General features: G+C 38.5%; 3 protein-coding genes and 1 pseudogene across 6 annotated transcripts in view; 2 read left to right on the top strand and 2 right to left on the bottom strand.

The window, feature by feature from the left end:
• MRPL30 (mitochondrial ribosomal protein L30) lies at window positions 1-10,610 on the bottom strand. 3 transcript variants are annotated; one of them, XM_016221305.2, is made up of 5 exons: window positions 10,348-10,610; window positions 6,151-6,234; window positions 4,697-4,777; window positions 1,314-1,460; window positions 1-1,095 (listed from the first exon to the last, which is right to left on the bottom strand). In XM_016221305.2, exons 2-5 carry the CDS (start codon window positions 6,199-6,201, stop codon window positions 889-891), a joined length of 486 nt encoding a protein of 161 aa, XP_016076791.1. In that variant the 5' UTR covers window positions 6,202-6,234; window positions 10,348-10,610; the 3' UTR covers window positions 1-888. The 3 variants fall into 3 exon arrangements, with proteins under 3 accessions (XP_016076791.1, XP_016076794.1, XP_016076792.1); XM_016221308.2 differs by lacking the exon at window positions 10,348-10,610 and adding an exon at window positions 10,268-10,342; XM_016221306.2 differs by lacking the exon at window positions 10,348-10,610 and having other exon boundaries at window positions 6,151-7,081.
• On the top strand, window positions 1,756-2,177 carry LOC148090936 (large ribosomal subunit protein eL30 pseudogene; annotated as a pseudogene).
• MITD1 (microtubule interacting and trafficking domain containing 1) lies at window positions 10,548-19,440 on the top strand. 2 transcript variants are annotated; one of them, XM_016221303.2, is made up of 7 exons: window positions 10,548-10,725; window positions 14,920-15,021; window positions 16,825-16,961; window positions 17,042-17,128; window positions 17,847-17,962; window positions 19,072-19,132; window positions 19,230-19,440. In XM_016221303.2, the coding sequence occupies exons 1-7, from the start codon at window positions 10,575-10,577 to the stop codon at window positions 19,323-19,325; spliced, it is 750 nt and encodes a 249-aa protein (XP_016076789.1). In that variant the 5' UTR covers window positions 10,548-10,574; the 3' UTR covers window positions 19,326-19,440. The 2 variants fall into 2 exon arrangements, with proteins under 2 accessions (XP_016076789.1, XP_016076790.1); XM_016221304.2 differs by lacking the exon at window positions 17,042-17,128.
• The window catches only part of LIPT1 (lipoyltransferase 1), a 17,586-nt gene continuing 8,588 nt past the window's right edge, over window positions 11,018-20,015 (bottom strand). The window contains exon 4 of the mRNA XM_087828082.1: window positions 11,018-12,157. Within this exon, the coding sequence (XP_087684208.1) occupies window positions 12,138-12,157 (20 nt within the window). The 3' untranslated portion in view covers window positions 11,018-12,137. The remainder of the gene's footprint in view (window positions 12,158-20,015) is intronic.

The raw sequence follows: 20,015 nt of genomic DNA on the forward strand, positions 1-20,015 counted from the left end.
TTTCTTTTAAGTTTATTAATTAAGGATATCTGTTCTGGCTTCACTTCAGCTTGATGCCCCAAAACATGAAGACCTATGAAAGGATGGATACTGGGACCACAAACAATGAATATGCCAATGTTATTGTTGCCAGAGCCAAATTTTACAAGAAAGGAAAGAAAACAAAGGGTAGCTAGATTCAGAGTTTCTTCACCATCATCAAGAGAATTTCCCAGTACTCCACCTCTCCGAAGAGTCTAATAGCTCCCCACCCTACAGGTATCTGACATAGAAAAAAGGAAATGGAACAATTATCTCTAAAATATTTTTTTCTTCTTTTAAAAAGCAACCTCTACTGTTGGTAGAGGTGTCTTAGGAATTCAAAGAACACCAGTAAACTTTAGGCCAAATTAGATTTAGAAACAGAAAATAGTTTTTGGTACTATATTTAAGTATGAAATAAAGCCAAGTCCACATATGGGTTTATAGACACTAAAGCACAAAGCAGCAGATCTAGCTGTACCCAAGGTTTAATGAGTGGCTGAAACACTGGTCTCTGGCAGAACACACCACGAGCACCTGAAGGGCGGCTCTGGATTTCGTCAGCACATAACATAATGCTCACTCAAAGGGCCATTCAAAGAATTTGTTGAATTCAGTTAAACGGGAAAACAAAAAAAAAATTTTTAAGGTGACATCTGAATCTGGATGTTCAAACAATGCCACTCTCACCCATGTTGCAGTGAAACTACGGGGGGCAAAGGGGAGAAAACTAAACCAAATAATAGCACTAAAGCCTCCGAGCCTATAGTAAGAAAGAATCATACCCTGTTAGTCAGTAAAAATGACTAGCATTTAAAACATATTTTAATGAGAACACTTTCTAACCATCTTTAAATAAAAATGATTTTAGGACTTAATTGCTTTCTGGTCCATGGGGCTTAGGTGCCACCGCACTATTAACTCTCCAGTGCTCTTGAGGCAGGTGTGAGCCATGTCCTCCTCTGTTGGAAGTCCTTGTGGCAACCTCAGAGGCTTGATTCTTATCAAATGTTTAACCACTTTCAGTTTTGCATTCACTGAAGGGATGTTCTTGTGAACTTGAGGAGTATGCGCCTATAAACAAAAGGAAATAGCATTAGGGATCAATTTTAAAAATGCAGACGTCCCATGTTTCAGTAAAATTAATGAAGGCTCATTCTGTCTAAATCAAACTTTCAAATACATTCCACTAACTAATACATTTAAACAAAAAATATTAAATATATAAAGTTTAAAAAGAGTCAAATTTAAAACAAACTTAAGTGCTCAAGATGACTAAAATAGTTGCATACTTTTTCTAATCCAAGCATCTTTATTACATCTTTTTCCCAATATGGACGTCTTTTTGTACTTTTTATTCTGGTAACAACGTGAAGTTTATGAGGGTGCTGTGGATCCCCACCATATTTTTCATGATCTTCAGGTGAAGGCTGAAACACCTAGAAAGGAAGAATCATACATGGTAAATTTTCAACTTATACAGTTTATATGTACCTCTGTTTTTTCCCTAAAAAAAAAAAAAAAGACCCCAAATAACTACATAATGATCTCATCCCTAATCTTTCTATAATTTTCAACTTCAAATTGAACATTTCTACTAGTCTGATTACTTAGATAGAATCTAAGAATTTCATACTCTAAGGAAATATCACACAGGCAAGGATTTTGTTTTGCTTGTTTTTTTGAAGGACAAGGGAGAAGCAACCAGGTGCCACTGAAGAGTTTGGATGGGCACTGTGGGAACTCCTTTTTTTCTTGCTCCCTGGCCATCTTGATAGCTGCTCTCGGTTATGAGCCATCTGCACCTAAAAGGCAGGAAGATGGTGGCTGCAAAGAAGAAGAAAAAGTTGCTGGAGTTGATCAACTCTAGGCTCCAACTTGTTATGAAAAGTGGGAAGTACGTGCTGAGGTATAGACTCTAAAGATGATCAGAAAAGGCAAAGCAAAGCTGGTCATCCTCACCAACACATGTCCAGCCTTCAGGAAATCTGAAAGAGAGTACTACACCATGTTGGCCAAGCCTGGTGCCTAGCACTACAGTGGCAATAATATTGAATTGGCACCAGCATGTGGAAAATAATAGAGTATGCACACTGGCTATCACTGATCCAGATGATGTCATTAGAAGCATGCCAGAACAGACTGGTGAAAAGTAAATCATGCAAAATTTTTCTTTAATAAAAGTGGCCAGAGCTTGGTTTAAAAACACAAACAAAAATAAAATAAAAAAAGAGTTCGAATGCCAGGAGAATGTATTAAGCACTATAAAAACTGGGCACTGGGCTGCCCCCTGCCCCTGTTCAAATGGAAGAACAAACATATAAGTCTAAACTGACAATAAAACATGAGTATTATAGGCCCTGGCCTGGTAGCTCAGTTGGTTAGAACGTCATCCCGATACACCAAGGTTGTGGGTCCAATCCCTGGTCAGGGCTCACACAAGAATCAACCAATGAATGCATGCATAAATAAGTGGAACAAATTGATGTTTCTCTCACCTCTTTCTCTCCCTCTCTCTTCCTCTTTCTCCCTCTCTCTCAAATCACTAAATAAAATTTTTTAAAAAGCCATGAATATCGTACAAAACACGTACCAAGTAGAGTACAGGCAAATGACTATGCCTATGAGGGATCAGAAACAGCCCACAGAGCTGACATTTGAACTGATTCTCTAAGAATCAAAAGGTTCTAGGAAGCTATCCCACAGAAAAACGTCCATAAGTACATAAATCTTCCATAAGTACATGAAAAACTTAAAGGCCATATCTATGTTCCTCAACAGACTGAATACATTATGATGTATACATTCTAAATAAACCTAGTAATAAAACTAAAAACAATATGATGTAACTAGAGAAATGATAATTTTTCCTACTGGATACAATGCTGCCATTGAAACAAATAAGGTTTACTCTCTTTGCAGGTACCAACATTAGGATGGCCATAATACATTCTTGAGCAAAACAAAACAAAACAAAACCAAGAACAAAAAACACAAACCTTTTCACGCCACTATGCGTATGTAGTAGGATCTTATACTTGTTTCATCTGTACCAAATACACAAGTGTATATATACGATATATACTATAAATACTGATTCTAGGAGTTACATATATATATACATATACGCGTGTGTGTGTGTGTGTGTGTGTGTGTATGCTTACATATGTATAAAGGACACAAAGACATTACATCAAGAGTCATACCTCTGGGGAATCAGACTGAAGAAAGACCAAAGCAGGTGGTGCTTTAATCATTAAAAGTAATAGTGTAGAAACTTACCCACTGAGAGGTTCACATTATATTGTGAATGAAGAAAGCATCTAGAGAAGCATTATACAGGGATGGGCAAAGTAGGTTAATAATAATAATAAATAATACAATAATTAATTAATTAGTTAATTAATAATAATACAATAAACTGTTTCGAGTACTTGCAACTGCAAACCTACCTTTGCCCACCCCTGTATATGAAAAATTCGCATGTTTAAAAATATATAACAGAAAAGGATGTGGAAAGTGTCACAGTAGCTATCTCCAGGTACATGGGACTTAAGTTATTTTTCGGTTCTTTGTGCTTGTTTGTATTTTTCGAGGGATTTTGAAGAGATGTTTGCCAAACCTTGCTCTAGACAATGTGCGGAAGAAGAGTGGCAGGCAGAGGATGGGGCAAAGAGAAGGAGAGAAAACAGAAAGAAACAGTGTTAAGAGTATGAAATATTTGGGAAAACCAAGTGGTTCCGTGTGGCTAACATAGAAAAAGTCATGAAAAGCAATGCAGGGGATAAAATTAAACAATATCAGGTATGCTGAGCCTTTAGAAATTTCCAGATGGGATAATAAACTATTGAAGGTTTGAAGCAACATGACCACAGTTCCAACAGATTCAGAAAGAAAACTTACAAGAGAATAAAATGAGCCAGTGGTGGGAGACTGGTATAAGGAAACCCAGTTAGGAAACATTTAAGGCCATGGTTTAAGAGCCTGAACTACAGTAGTTGCAACAGCAAAGGGACTGATTTGGACTTGGGGCAGTGAAATAGATGGGTCTGTGGAGGATGCAGAAGGAGGAGGAGTTGAGGCTGACTCATGAGGTCTCCAGTCTGGGAAACCAGGTAGAAGATGGTAGCACTAACTGACATAACTAATACAGGACGAGCACGCTCTTTTTCTAAAACTGCTCTAAAAAATAGTCTATTCGTTTAAAAAAACAAAACAAAAATCAATGGGGGGCTTAGCCAGTGTTTTCTGGAAAAAAAGAAAAAGAAAAAAAAAATATGCGTACACATAAACCTGACAGAGAAAACTCAAAGATCCAATAGTGAACATAGAAAAGAAAGAGCCACAAAGACAGAGCTTGGAAGCACGAAGAAGAAGACTGTTTTTTCCTAAACAATGGTGATATGAAAATGCAAAGTACTAAGGGGAAAAACATACAGAGTAATAAACAGATTGAGATGATTAAAACCCACTACTCAGAGGGCAAGTGGCACATACTTATTTTTAATAATCATTTACATAAATCCTTCTATGCTCTAAACTCTGCACTACTACCTACATCCACAAATAATTTACCATAAACGTTTTCAACATCACAAAAACAGGAACCTTTTAAAAATAACATGTTTTAAAAAAAATAGTAAATTAAAAAACCCCAAAAAACTCTTGCTCTTACTTTATCTGGAATTCTTGACTTGGTAAATTTATGACGAATCCAATGTGTACAAAGGAGAGACTCCACACCTTTTGTCACAGTCTAAAATATGACATAAAACATTATTTTTTAGAACTCTGTCTAGTGCAGAAATACATACCCATCAATTTTTAGGTGACAAAAATCTGTTTTTACCTAACCTGTAATTTTAAACATTAATCTCAGCCCCCTACATGAATCTTACCACTAACGTATTATAAAATAAAAATCCACACAATTATAGGCTTCTAGACCAGGGGTTGGCAGTATTTTTCTATAAAGGACCAGATAATAAATATTTCCATCTTGGAGTTGTACGATTTCCATTGCCAAGTCTCAACGCTGCCACTGTAGGGCAAAAATAGCTTAGACAATATATAAACAAATAGGTGTGGCTGTGTTCCAATAAAACTTTATTTACAAAAATACGTGGTGGGCTGAATTTGGCCTGCAGGCCATAGTTTGCCAAACCCTGCTCTAGACAATGTGCAGTAATTCACCTTCAACAATACAATGGAAAAGACAAGACAAAATGAGTTTCAAGTGTTCTTTTTCGTCCCAACAATTCCATCACTCCTAGTGCCCACCTCTTGTTACCTTCCTACAATCCTCCATCCTGTTTCTCTCAGTCTGCAAAAGAGAAAGGATTCATTGCCAATCCTTCATACCAGGAAACTGCTCTCTGGGTGGGCAATAATCATTCCCATCACGCCCTCCCTGTACTGCAGAGATGGCATAAACAACGAGAGAGGCGGCAGGAGGCAATGGGGAAGGAAGGCAAAGGAAAAACATAGGTTTGGACATACCACCAGCACTGGGCTTCTGTGCCTACCAGCTGTGAGAAATGAGACTCTCATCCTCTCAGAGGGTCAGTTTCCTCAGCTATAAAAAGGAGATAATACTGACCACATGAGATTAATCTGAGGTTCAGGTAATGTATGTAAAGCGCCTGACACTACTATTATCTATAGCCAGCAGAAGGTCTGTATCTAGACTCTAGCCCTCATGAATAGTTTAGGCTGCAGGACCGCAGTTTCTAAAAGAAAGACTTGGAAGAAATACATGACAATATAAACACCAACGGTCTCTGGGACATTGTTTTTCTTCTTTCTGCTTTTCTATATTTTCCCAATTTCCTAAGATTGAAGGAAAAAAAGACTACCTAAAACTTAAAAAAAATTCAGTCAGACCAAGGGGAATCAATGTTGGCCATTTTTTTAGCAGTATGTTCTCCAGGAAAAGATCTTTTGTGATTCCAAATGTTTAGGAATAAAACAGCAGATAAACCATAAATACACAAAATTAACCCTCAACATTACATTAGCTCAACATTATGAGCTAAGTTTAACTTGCTCATATGTTCTGTTAATTAGAAAAGAGAAAAAAAAATTTAAATATAGAAAAAAAAAAGATAACTCTTGAAAAGAAAAACTTACGTGTAGTCTGCCTGGGGGCCTCTGAACTATTGAGCGCAAAATCCCGGCCATGAGTGTGAGTGTGGTGACTGTTCTCTGCGTAGGCTGTGACAGGTAGAAAACAGATCTGTGGGTCAAATATGTCTTGGAAATGAACAGATCTCCCCTCTATTTAAAAAGTTAAACAAGTTAACTGTAAGCTTGATTGAAGTTTAAGAGTAAAATCTTGGTTATTTTAATACGATAAAGGGAAGAATTAAGTTACAATAAATGTTTAATTTGGAGTACAGCAAAACCATAGGTAGTAATTATACATTAACCATATCCCATTTGTACCAAATGAGTTAGAGCCTCGACTGATTCAACAAAAATGGGGCAATGGGCGTTACTATTATTTTAAAAATCTTCAACAATGAGGTCAGATAAAGAATGCTTTGTTGCAGAATAAAAATATTAAAGAAATCCCAATGCCTAACATTAGAATTGTCAACCCTCTTATGTTCTGTAGAAGAAAATGAATCCCAGAAAGCTCAATCATTCACCCAAGGGCACCCAGTTATCCAGGGAGCATATGGTTTGGAACTCAATTCCATTAATACCTAGTCCAGTGCATTTTCACTAAATCACAACACCTTTCTGTTAAAAAGTAAAGCAGAACTCTCTTTTTTAAACTATTCTTAACAAACACGCATTGCTTCTATGACCTAAACAAAAAAAGTCACATTTAGACACGTAACAATTATAGCCTACTATACTGTCATATACTGAAAGCAGAAAGATAGGATACATGACTTCAGACCTCAAACATGACAATACAGCATAACAGTTTCTAGTTGAAATCTCCTACTGTTTGCTTGGCTGGTTGTTATATATTTGTATCGAGGCTTCCTTAGAAGAGATGCTTAGTCCCCTGGCCCTCCAATCAAATAGGTAATGGTAAATTATTTTCTCTACTATACTTCTGCCTCCCAAGTTAAATGTTATATACTAACTCAATTCATTTAGCTTCACATTTTGTTAAATCTTTTTCTGTCACTTAGAATTCAACAAAAGCCTCCTAATTGGCCTCCCTGCTTCCATTCCAACCTCCCTCTCTATAGTAGCAATCATCTCATTAAACCCTAAATCAGATCATGTCAACTCCTCTGCTCAAAACCTTCCAAAGAGCCAGGTTTGTCGCTGTTAGAGGAGGTTACACATAAGAAGGGAAGGCTAGAATAATCCATATGGTCCAATGATACAGAATTAGAGTTGGAACTCATGTTCAGCTCAATATAGATATTAATGGATATAGACACAATTATAAACATGGATGTAACATGGACTATCTGTTACCTCAGAGGACCTAAAAGCAATGGTATCCCAGTACCTTAGTTTCTAACAGAATTCTCTAATAAAAGGAACCAGGGCTCCTTGGAGAAATAGTTGAGTACATGGCTGCAGCAGGGGATATAAAAAGGTGAGTCTGGAACACTTTGTGCTAGAAATGAACACTAGAAAAATCAAAATGATGAGGAGATGTCAAAGGGACATAGGAGCCAAATGAGAGAGCTTTCAATGGCTAAAGCTGAAATAATATATGCAACAAAATAAGTAACAAAGTATTGGCTTATAATCCAAACCATAAAATAATCATGAGTCCATCCTGATATAATTAAGTGAACAAATTAATGAGAAGAAACAAATCTCCCTTACAGAAGAATTCCAAATAGTTTATATAGATATTCCCCCCTCAAAGAGATGAGCAAAACCACTCACCCCTTAAGTGTGGTCTGTGCTCAACGACCTGCTCCCAGAGGACAGTATAGAAAGGGGGAGAATACACTACACTAGAGAAACCTGACAAACACTACATCAGCCAGAAAGATTAACATCAACCGTGATAAAAGTCAAGTTGATAGCATGTATCCTTGACATGACAGAATTTGAATGGCACTTCACCTCTGTGGTCTTCTTCCCAAAATCCCATTAACACCACTTTTACAAGGAAAACATCAAACTCCTATTGAGGGACACTGTACAAAATACCTGACTGCCTCAAAATTGTCAAGGTTATCATAAACAGGAAAGCCTGAGAAATTATTATAGTCATGAGGAGCCTAACGAGACATGATGACTAAATGTAGTTATGCAGTATCTTAGATGGGATTCTGGAAGAGTAAACTGGACATCACATAAAAACTAAGAAAATCTGAATGAAGTATAAACTTTAGTTAACAATGTATCCATATTGGCTCATCAATTATACTAATTTAAGACGTTAAAAGGGGAGACTGGGCGCAGATATATAGGATCTCTGTGCTATCTTCACAAGTTTCTAAAATCTAAAGCTATTCTAAAATTATTTATTAAAAAATGAAAACCTCCAATGCCTGTCCATTTCAATCAGAGTGGTAGACAGTCCTAACCACTCCCTCTTAGACTTCATGGCCACTTAATCTCTTGCTCCATCACTGAACATATTGGTCCCCTTGCTGGTTCTGGAACTTGCCCTCAGGTAGGCATGCTCCCTTATACTGGCTGTTCATCCTCCTGATATTCACATGGTTAAATCCCTTCCTTCCTTCCATTTTTGGCTCAAATCTCATCTTCTCAATGAGGTCTACTCTGATTCTACTATTTAACATTTTGACCCACACCACAGTCGTCAGCACTCCCAATCCCTCTTCCTCTATTTGATTTTCTTTTCATAGCACTTATCTTCTAACATAATTGAACTATTTGTGAGGTTTGTGGTTTATTGTCTATCTCCACCCAATAGCATGTTAATTCCACAGGGTCAAGGATTTTTAAATTTTGTTTTGTTTTTGGTCTGTTCTGTCTGTTCAGATATATCCCAAGCACCTATCTAAAGCAGCACCTGCCATGTAGTAGGCAATCAATTAACTTTTGCTCAATGAATGAAGTTTAAGTTATAGACTTCAGGTGTGACAGTCACAAGTTATAAGTTTTATTAAAAGTTATTCTTAATAATTAGGCACATAACTCTTGGACCTCGAAACAATTATAGTATCTTCTACTGTACAATACCTTTTCTTTTTTTATCAAAATGGTTTCTATTTTTCCCCTTTTTATTGAATTTACTGGGGTGACCCTGGTTAACAAAATGATACAGGTTTCACACAATTCCACAATACATCATCTGTACACTGTATTGTGTGTTCACCATCCCAAGTAATAACCTTTCTCTTGCACCAATGCAAAAACAGGAAAATACGTGCATCATATGAGAAGTATGATCCATTTTCATTAAAATGTCAGTGAAAGAGTGTGTGTGTGTGTGTGTGTGTGTGTGTGTACACAGAAAAAGTGTGGGAGGTTATCAGAAAAATGTTAATATGCTCCGGGGGGAGGGGGGGCACGGACAGGCTACCAGGGCAATTTTTACTCTTTTCTTCCTGTAATATTCGATAGCTTGTTATTGCTGTTCTTTTACAATTACCATGCATATAATTGTTCTTTAAAAAACAAAACTATTTCCTTTCTTAAAGAGACATCTATGTAATGATAAATGGGACGGAGGGAGGATTGGTAAAAATGCAAAACACAAAATCCCATTTCCGAGAAACCGAGATCTCTGACGGCAAGAAATGTCTCTGCTTTGAATTCCTGATGCCTGACAAGCACTAGGCAGACCGCTTAAGCGCCTTTTGGCAAAAACACGCAGCGCAAGCAGCTTCGGGTAGGTGGCGACCAAGACACGGCTGCAAAATCACAGCTTTCAGTAAAACGGCAAATATTTTAACTGCTAACTTCGGAAGGTTCGCCTTCTAAAATGCAGCAATTTAAAAACCAGGCAATTTTGTCTCTTCATTAAAAACAGATTAAATTACGCTGATGCCCAACTGGGGAGCCAAGCGTGACGAGTAAAACAGAAGCAGCGTAGAAAACGCGAACCCAAACCAGAGGCCCTTTCCCAGCTGTGCAGCCCTAGGCGCCCGACCCCTGGGCGCCCCGAAACCCGCTCCACGGGCCGCAGCGCCGAATCCCTCCCGCCTGGAAAGCGGGTTAGGGCGGCCCACGGCCTCCGGGCGCCAAAGGGGCAGCGCCCGGACGCAGGCCCAGCTGGGTTACCGTGACCCGCCAGCGCAAATAGGGGAAATCAATCCGCATCTACACAGGGTGCCCAGATACGCACTCCAGGCAAAAACGCAGTCCTTTCGGCCACGTATTTCCCACTCGCAGGCGCTTGCTAAATGTCGTTAGGCCTGAACTTACCGCCGACAGGAAGCTGAACAGAGGCGAGGCCACCGAGTGCTACACTCAAATTCGGCCGTCACAGTCCCGGCGAAATGCTGCACTTTAGTTCCGGCAGAGTCCCTTTCACTCCAGCGCCAAAAGCTGAAAGTTCCGGCCCGCACGTTGGTGTCACGTGATCACTACCGGAAGCGCCGCAGATCCCTGCACTTTGGCTGGGCTGGAGGCGAAGAGGAGTTCCCGGAATCATGGCAAAATCTAGGCTGGGGCTGGATCCCGAGAGCGTGGCTGCAACCACTGTGCTGAAGCGGGCAGTGGAGCTAGATTCCGAGTCCCGGTACCACCAGGCTCTAGTGTGTTACCAGGAGGGGATTGACCTGCTCTTGCAGGTTTTAAAAGGTGAGCAATGAACCCAGGAGGGAGGGTCGCAGAAAAGGGGCAGCATCCTGCTGTGTCCGGGCGGAGTGTACGAGTTAATGATTATTTTATTATTTTATTTTATTGATTTCAGAGCGAGGAAAGGCGAGGGACAGAGAGAGAGAGAAACATCAATGATGAGTCGTCATTGATCGGCTGCCTCCTGCACGCCCCCTACTGGGGATCGAGCCCCCACCAGACCTGTGCCCTGACCGGGAATCGAACTGTGATCTCCTGGTTCCTAGGTCATGCTCTGCCGCTGAGCCACACCCGGCTGGGCGAGTTAATATTCTTGTGCACCGCGGGGAAGCAGGCAAATACAGGTCGGATGGACTGATTTCTTTTATATATTTAATCGGTTAATATCATCAAGAAAAGGGGGGGTAGGTACTACCATAGATTTTTAAAAGGCATAACAAAATATAATATACAAGCCTTTATAGGACTTGTGTTTGAACGAACTGTAGAAGACATTTTGGGGTCAGTTTGGAAAGTCAGAATATGGATTTGGTAACATTAAAATTATTAGCTTTGTCAGGCAGTAGGGTTTCTTCGGAAGCTGTTTTTAATTTTAACTTTTTAAAACTGTTTTTTAATTTTTAGAGATGCAGACTGTAGTATTTCCGGAAGAAACGTTGAAGCAAATGTGGCAAAATGCTAACAATTTTTAAAGGATGTTCATTACACTATTAAGCTTACTTTTCTTTTTAACAGTTTCATTAAAAGTAAACAAAAATAAAATCACATAGTGGTAGAAGAAAAAACATTTTTTTCCATAAGATTTAGGTTCACTGTGGGTGGGGACAATGAGACTTTGTTACATAATTTTTCAGTGTTGTGAAGTACCCAAATAACCCTAACACCAGCACACTCTGTTATATAGTAGACATCCAGGAATTGTTTTAAATTGCTTCCCCCACCCTGGAGCTCCCAGTCTGGCTTAAGATCCCCCGCCCAGCTCCTGCCCCTTTTGCCTTTTAGCAGAGGGTGCTCTTCAATGTTAGGTGCTTCTCTCAACTGTAAAACTACCTTGAGCAGCACCCATTTAATGGTGATGAGGATGGTAACAGTAAGAGTATTATCACCTATGAGTGCTGAGTGCCAGGCACTGTGCAGAACACATTAAAAGCATGATCTCAGTTCATCCTTACAGTTGTCCTATGAAGTAGGAGGTGATGTTATCCTCATTTTATAACACGAAAAATAAGTTTACTTTCCAGTTCTGCTATTGATAGAGTCACAGTTGGCAGAGTCACAACTGGAAGCCAAGGCTTTAAAGACTCTGGTGTACCGACTGCCAAAAAGAGAGATGGTGTACAGTGTTGGTCAGGTGGAGTGCTGCTCAAGTCCTGGCATTGTAGGAAGCTGAAGCAGGAGAATCACAGGAGTGCTGCTCAAGTGTGCTCCGCTGATCCTGTAGAGGTTACAGAGTCAGTGACTTGATCTTACAGGTTAAGGTACAGATGGAAAATAACTAATACAGGGAGTAAGTGCCAGGAGAGAGCTATGGACAAGTGCAGTGAGGACTTAAACAGTTAAAGGTCATTTGGGGGTGAAAAGGTGGATGTGGCTTTTGATATAGGACCTTTGGAGGAATAACTAGAATTTCAGAAACCAGACATTCAGCTAATAGTGTTCAAATTCTGTCTGTGCTGTTTAACCAGATAAGTGCTGCTTTTTGGTTTGGTGTGTGTCCTTAGAGGAAGAGTGGGAAGTAAAGATTAAAGGTAGACTGGGTCTTGGAGCACACTGTGGATGGCCTTGACTGCTAGATGTTTTAACTCATTTCATAGACAAGGAGAAACCATCTAAAGTTTTTACAAAGCAGTGATGTCATTAAAGTTACATCTCAGGGCTTGTCTCTCTTAGGAATATGCTCTTTTCCCAAATATTTGCATGGCCTACTCCCTCTCTTCTTTCAGCCTTTAAACCAGCTGTCACCTTCTTTGTGAGGCCTTCCCCGACCTCCAGGGTAACATTACAACCTTACCCAGGACTCCCTCATCCTTATTCCTTTCTTTATTTTCTTTAATAGCACTTATCACAATCTAATGTACATGTTTTACCAATTTAACTTTACTCCCACCTGAATGATAGGGGAGAATTGTGTCTGTTTTATTAACTGCTTCACCCCCAGTGCTTAGGAGAATGCCTGGAATGGAGTACGTCCTCAGTAATTATTTCTCGAGTAATCAGTAAATATGGCAAGAGTGTAGGAGACACATTAACCTGAAGAGACTGAAGTCAAGCAGGCCAATTAAGGAGCTCCTGCAGGGATCAAGAGGAGAGGTGATAAGGGGTCTGAATGAATTAGGGAGGTGACACTAATATTAGGAAGAGACGGTGGAAATATTGAATTACTGGCATTGGAACATGACCGAAAAATTTGTGTGACTCACTTTCTTGCAATAATTGCTTTATTCAGTGGTCTGGAACTAAAGCCAAAATATCTCTGGGATATGCCCATATGTGTATATTTGTAAACCTACGTATACTTTCTAGCTGTGTTGACTGAAAGGGTCTAGAAGTAGTGCTAGGACTCCCTTAGTAGCAATGAGCATGCTTAGCACCCAGAAATTGATGGTACCATTCTCCAGTAAAAGGTACCAAGGCTCCTTGGAAAAATGGTTGCTTCCCGGGCTGGGGCAGGGAAAATACAAGATGAATTTAGAACATTTTGTACCAAAGAAGTAAGGAAGTGCTTAAAAGATGATGGGGCATATCCAAAGAACACAGGAGCCAACATTAAAGAGCTCTCAAAGCCAAAACTGATAAAACTCGAGCAAGAAAATGATGATAGTATTGGGTTACAACCCATAGAATAAAATAAATACCCATGAGTCCATACGGATATAAATTAATAATTGAATAAATAGATGGGGAGAAGGAACGGTTCTTCCTTACAGAATTCCAATTAATAAATAGAAATGATGACAACAGAAAATCACCATTTGGCAAACGCTATAGTAATACTTGTTGCTGGCAAGGGCCATGGATGGATGCTAAAACTAATGGGTCAGAGTGATGCAAAACAGGATGTCTTTCCTCAAGATACTTATTATTACAAAGGAGAAAATAGTGGTTTTACAATAGAGAGATTTATGAACTGCACTGTAACCAAGTGATCAGAGTTAACATCACCAGTAATAAGACACATCGACATCATGTACCCACTGAGAAGGGCACAAAACTTCTGTGATTTTCTTGCCAAAAAAGCGTAACCTTAATCTAATGAGAAAACGGCAACGGCCCAAAACGAGAGACATTCTGCAAAATGGCTGACCGCTACTCTTCCTAAGTGTCAAGGTCATAAAAAGCAGAGAGAGACTAAGGAACTATTACAAATTGGAGTACACAAAGTAGGAGACATAACTAAATGCTATGTAGGATCCAGGACCAGAAAACAAACTTTCTTTATTGGAAAAATTGGGGAAATAGTTTATAGATGAGTTAATAGTATTGTGTCAATGTTAGTTTCCTGACTCTGATAATTGTACTCTAGTTATATAATATGTTTATATTAGGGGAAATTCTGGGCAAAGGGAGTGTGCACCATTTTTGCAACTTTCCATAAATATAAAATTAATTCAAAATAAAATGTTTTAAAAACTGAGAGTTTAAAATGAAATTGTTACGGAAAATATAAGCAATATCAAAAGGAAGGAACCAGAAGTGATTTGGTAACTGATTGGGTTTCGGGGTGGTGGGGACTTTGGGATACAGTTTTATTGATAATGTATATTCAAAATTACCTTACATTTTGGGGTGGCTACGAAAATGAGCCACTATAATGGAGAGATTGGAAGAGAAGCTGGTTTTGTGGAAAAAAGAAAGATATTGTTAGTCTTTTTTGATTTGCTAAGATTTCAAACTTGTGGGTGATTAGGACAAAATAGTGCGCAGACTCAGGTTTGACATGTAATAAGCCGCCTTTGTTGACTCACCAGGTTTGGTGTGTCCAGCAGTGAGACAGTGTCAGAGTCCCCACTCTTAAATAAAGCTGCTTCAGATGCTTAGTACCCCAGTGGTCAAGTCCTAATTTGTGTATTTTAGGACTGAGACAAACCGTGTTAAGGGACAGGAAATGTGTGGAAGACTTGCGAAGCTGGAAACACTGCCTATACTAAACAGAAAAACTGCACTGAAACTTTGGAATATATATTTTTTAATTTGTAGGCACCAAAGATGATGCAAAGAAATGTACTCTCAGAAAAAAAATTTCTGACTACATGGATAGAGCAGAAAACATAAAGAAATACTTGGATCAAGAAAAAGAAGGTAAAGCTGCTGTTTTAGAGAATGTGTTCCTACACCGTTGACATTTCACCTTGTGTTTCTGGCTCTGCCTTTGGAGTTCTGTGTGGTGTGGACCGTTTATCCCTGGAGCTGACAGGTTTACTCTGCATTTCTGCTCTCCTGTACAGAAGCTATTCTTAACCTTTTTGGGGGCTGAGTAGAGGGTGAGGTGTTATTCAGGTTATCCTCTTGAGAATCTGATGAAAGCTATAAGTACTTTTTTGCCTGCTGTTCTAAGGAATTCACAGATCCCCACGAAGCTTTTATGTGGACCCAATTTAACACTGCAGAAGAATACTGAATGTGAATCCTGTATTTAATTTGTATTTCTCTTCATAAAACGACCAGACTACTAAAGTATCTAAAGAAATTCCTGGGACTTCTTTGGGGTTTTGTTGTGAATCAAAACATTTCAGAACTATTCCTAATGATTAGAGATGCAGTAGTACTGTTCCCTATTTATTATTAGTTCTGTCCTTGTGAGCATGCAGTTTATAAACATAAGTGGCCATTTCCACAGTTGCCCGAAGTGCACACTTCTGCTGCTTTCTGCAGCCAGAGGAACTACTGTCCTAAAAAGTCAAGGGCTCCAGCCCCCAGCTGCTCTTCCTTGCTCTCCTGACTACAGCCTTCTCCCCACTTCTTCCTGGTATTCTGTACCAGACCATACCCTAGGTACCCCACTGAGCTCCTCTGTTAGTTGGAATAAAGTTGTGTTTCCTTAACCCCAAATTGAAATCTCAATGAAATTTCCCTCGACAGCATTGATGAAATATAGTAACATCAGCATTGTGGTTTGAATACATTGGGTGGAATTAACCTCTTTGGCTTGCTTGGTTTCAAAAAGGATGCATAGCTGCTAACATTGTATCTGTGGAAATATTAGGAACAGAATCCAAACTACTGGTTTTTAAACAGTTTCAAAGTACAACTGTTGTATAGATTAGGAATTACCCTTTGGGGTCATATTTTTAAAAAATCTTAAAGATCTTTGATAACTTAATAATTTATTTTGAATGAACAAACACATTGAAACTATCCTACTGATCCTCTGGCACCCTAGCCTTTGGCTTGGGTTATTGAGAAGTACTATCAATTTCTGTTTAAAACACTCACCTACAAATTCTAAGAAAGACTCCTATACTCTGTATTATACTGCATTTATGTATTTAATACTCACTTTAGCTATTAGATTGCAAGACATAAAAGACTTAAATCGGAAGAGAAGGACCAGATAGGCACTGAATTATAGCTTACAGTTCTATTCATGGTGACAAGAATATCAGATCTCTTTATACATACAGTCCTCTCTTAAATAAAGTGCCTGGTTCTTGGAATTAGCCAAAAACCTGTTCCAAGAAATCTCTGGACTTTCCCACTTGCCTGGCCTCTGGAAAGGCAGAAATCTGCCATGTGCCTGGTATTTGGAGGAGTTAAAATTAATTTGGCCCAGCTGGCGTGGCTCTGGTTGAGCATCAACCTATGATCCAGGAGATCATGGTTCGATTCCCTGTCAGGGCACATGCCCGGGTTGCAGGCTTGATCTCCAGTAGGGAATGTGCAGGAGGCAGACCATCAATGACTCTTTCATCACTGATGTGTCTCTCTCTCTCTCTTTCTCTCTCTCTCCTTTCCCCCCTTTGGAATCAGTAAAAACATATTAAAATAATAATCTTTAAAAAAATTAATTTGTATCTGATCCTGATTAATGACTATATATACACAATCTGTATGAAAAGAAAATAAGTCATCACTAGTTTTTTTAGTAAAGCTTGTGTTTTATAGATGGAAAATATCACAAGCAAATTAAAATAGAGGAGAATGCCACAGGATTCAGTTACGAGTCACTTTTTCAAGAATACCTTAATGAGACAGTTACAGAAGTTTGGGTAGAAGATCCTTATATTAGACAGACTCATCAGGTGAGTGTAACATACTAACGTGTCTTGAAATGTTATTTAAAATGTACGAGTTGGCAGTAACCCATCCTAACATCTTTCAGCTGTATAACTTTCTTCGATTTTGTGAGATGCTTATTAAGAGACCGTGTAACGTGAAAACGATTCACCTTCTCACCTCCATGGATGAAGTAGGTATCTGAAGGCATTTATTCTTTCATAACTTCATTTTATTCAGTTACAAGATTCAGGTCAAGCGAGGGAAGCCTGGATGTAATGCTTCAGCTAGAGCTATCTTCTTGAGGTCAACTTATCATCTAACAGTGGGCGTAAAACACCTTGAGGAAATGCGGTTGATTTTAGTGTCTTGTACCTTGCATTTGGCCACTTTGCTAAACTTTATCCAAACAGTTTGTCAGTTCAGTCTCTTGGATGTTCTAGGAGATAATCGTACTGTCTACACTATTAATAGTTTTGTCTCTTTTTTCTCCCCACCAGTTATTACATGTATCTCTTTTTCTTGATTGATTGCATTGGCATTCTGGGGGGTCATAGCATGAGAGTGGGCATCTCTCTCTTGATTTTGACTTACATAGGAATGCTTCTAAATAATTCAGATTTCTAGGATTAATCTGAGGACAAGCTAGCCCCATCTGAACAACTACACAGTATTACTAAAATACATTTTAGGAGATAGGACAGAGTTATATGTTCACATTAGAAAGAACAATTAATATTTTGATAAAAACATAGCTCATAAACGATTTCATATTCTTTGAGATTAATAGACATTGAAACTAGTGTAGAATCTTTCCATTTTAATTCACCACAATACACATTGCATAGCTCAGGGATAATTTAAAATATTAATAACTAATGCAGAAAATTGTATTTTTTTCCTATTAACAGGGCATTGGGAAGGGGCAGCAAATTAGTGGCCTGAAAGAAATAAAAGAGTCACTCAGGAATCATGGAGTGCTTCTGGAATTAGAATACTCTTCTTCAATACATGACCGAGAAATTAGGTTAGTGTATAGTAATATTTCAACTTCCATGCAGTGGAAAAGTACTTTTTATTTCTGTTAAGTTTCATATAATTGCATATAAATGTCCAATTTAAAGTTTGAAGTTTTTAAATAAAGCTCAGTTATAGTGTCTTTTCACTTTTGAAAAAAATCTGGCTTATTTTGTCCTGCATGTGAGTTTCATATTTTCTAATGGAATAAAATTTACATGTTCTATGTCATGTGAGAAGTAGTACTTTTCTGCCTGATGTTACAGTATTGGGAGAATTTATTTCATTCTCTAGTGATACTGATATTTATTTAATGTGCCTTTACATCTTACAGTTTATAAAATGTTCTAGTTGGATGACAGTATGCTGTGTCTATAAGGAAATAATATATGCAGTTTTTTAGTGGTATGTTTCCTCATTTAGCACGGTGCCTTTCATATCTTTATAGTGATTGCACCCCCAGTTTTAGTGAAAACTTCAGTATAACCTAAATGCAAAACAGATGAAAATGTAGCTGCTGTGGTTGAAGCAGACAGAACTCAGGATCCAGAGCTCTTCCTGCTTACATCCCCCATTGCTAGGTAGGAAACCTGAGTATACTTTGAAACCATCTATTGGCAGAACAGGAAAGTTCTATCAGCAAGCTGAAATTCAAGAGTAAGTTTTTTTGTTGCTTTTCTTTTATCCTTACCTGAGGATATGTTTATTGATTTTTAAAGAGAGAGGAAGGGGGAGGGAGGGAGAGATGGAGAGAGAGACATTGATGTGAAAGAGAAACATTGATTGGTTGCCTCCCCTATGTGCCCTGACTGGGGATCGAACCGCAACCTTTTGGTGTACGGGATGATGCCCTAGCCAACTGAACTACGCGGCCAGGGCTCAAGAGTAAGTTGTAATGTAATTGTTAAACCCTTTATCAGTTAATCAAATCGACCCATGGTTTCTGTGGACATTTTTTCGTTATAGACACAGTCCAAACCTCAGGTTTGGTTCAAGTCATGCTACTGGAGGAAATGACTTTTTGTTAGGGGGAGATTTGCTGACGCTTTATACCCTACAGCTTTGCTAATTGTTTGACATAACTGTCTGGAATATAATACTATATACTAATTTCAACAGGTTCAACAATGGATGGATGATTAAGATTGGAAGGGGACTGGATTATTTTAAGAAACCACAGGTAGGATATAGTTTTATGAGTGGGCAGCACTCTTTCTGTATCACTTTAACATCGCTTTAGTCTTTTTTGTTAAAAAACTATTTTCTTTTCTTCTTAGGGTCGTTTCTCCCTTGGGTATTGTGACTTCGATTTAAGACCGTGTCATGAAACAACAGTGAACATTTTTCATAACAAGCACACACAAAAAGCATGATGGCTTGTAGCTTGATTTACATTGTGTACTTCTAAATGAATATTGGAATTTTTTTACTTTGAACAGATCATTCTTATACTGTAAATTTAATAATAAACTTGTACATTTCTACTAATCTATGGATCCATTGTTCAGTTGTGACCATTTTTCAGTGTGACCAATCCTAAATATTTGTGTAAATACATTATACTTGTAGTGTTTTAGTCATATGGTTAATTTAAACATTTTACCAGCTTTTTTCTTACTTGGCTGTTGGACAGTGAATCAACAAATAATGAGCACCTATTAAAAAGATGAATTGGGAATTTAGAGTCCAGGAGGAAAAATGATGGATAAGAGTACTCTTAAGAGACAGATGAACTTGTGGGTCTAATATCCAGGGAAAAAGTAAAGTGTTAATTTTGTTAAAATTAAATGTCTTTGGCAGACATTCACCAATATTTAGTTATCCAATATGACCTAACTCCATAATGCAAATCCACCTATTTAGTTATCCAGATGCACTTTGCAGCTCATCCATCCTTGGCTGGCATATTTGTAAAGCTTTGCAGTTTAGAATCAACTGTTCTCGGTAAGCTCATACATCCAGATGCCAGTTGACTGGTTGGGGACAAAGACTAGGTTGCATGGAGTTAGACTGGGAGAGTGGATACAAGTAGAAGCAATGGCCAGTCCAGAAGCTTAAAGAAT

Source organism: Miniopterus natalensis, chromosome 19, assembly GCF_054644295.1.
Source record: "Miniopterus natalensis isolate mMinNat1 chromosome 19, mMinNat1.hap1, whole genome shotgun sequence".
In the NCBI taxonomy this organism is placed as follows: domain Eukaryota; kingdom Metazoa; phylum Chordata; class Mammalia; order Chiroptera; family Miniopteridae; genus Miniopterus; species Miniopterus natalensis.

Coding starts and splice junctions, on each gene's coding strand:
- MRPL30 (XM_016221305.2), bottom strand. CDS start 6,201: ATGGCCGGGATTTTGCGCTCAATAGTTCAGAGGCCCCCAGGCAGACTA. Junction 4,778..6,150: donor GGCCCCCAGGCAGACTACAC/GTAAGTTTTTCT, acceptor GTCATATTTTAG/ACTGTGACAAAAGGTGTGGA. Junction 1,096..1,313: donor AGATGCTTGGATTAGAAAAA/GTATGCAACTAT, acceptor TTTTGTTTATAG/GCGCATACTCCTCAAGTTCA.
- MITD1 (XM_016221303.2), top strand. CDS start 10,575: ATGGCAAAATCTAGGCTGGGGCTGGATCCCGAGAGCGTGGCTGCAACC. Junction 10,726..14,919: donor GCTCTTGCAGGTTTTAAAAG/GTGAGCAATGAA, acceptor TTTAATTTGTAG/GCACCAAAGATGATGCAAAG. Junction 16,962..17,041: donor ATATTAGACAGACTCATCAG/GTGAGTGTAACA, acceptor AACATCTTTCAG/CTGTATAACTTTCTTCGATT.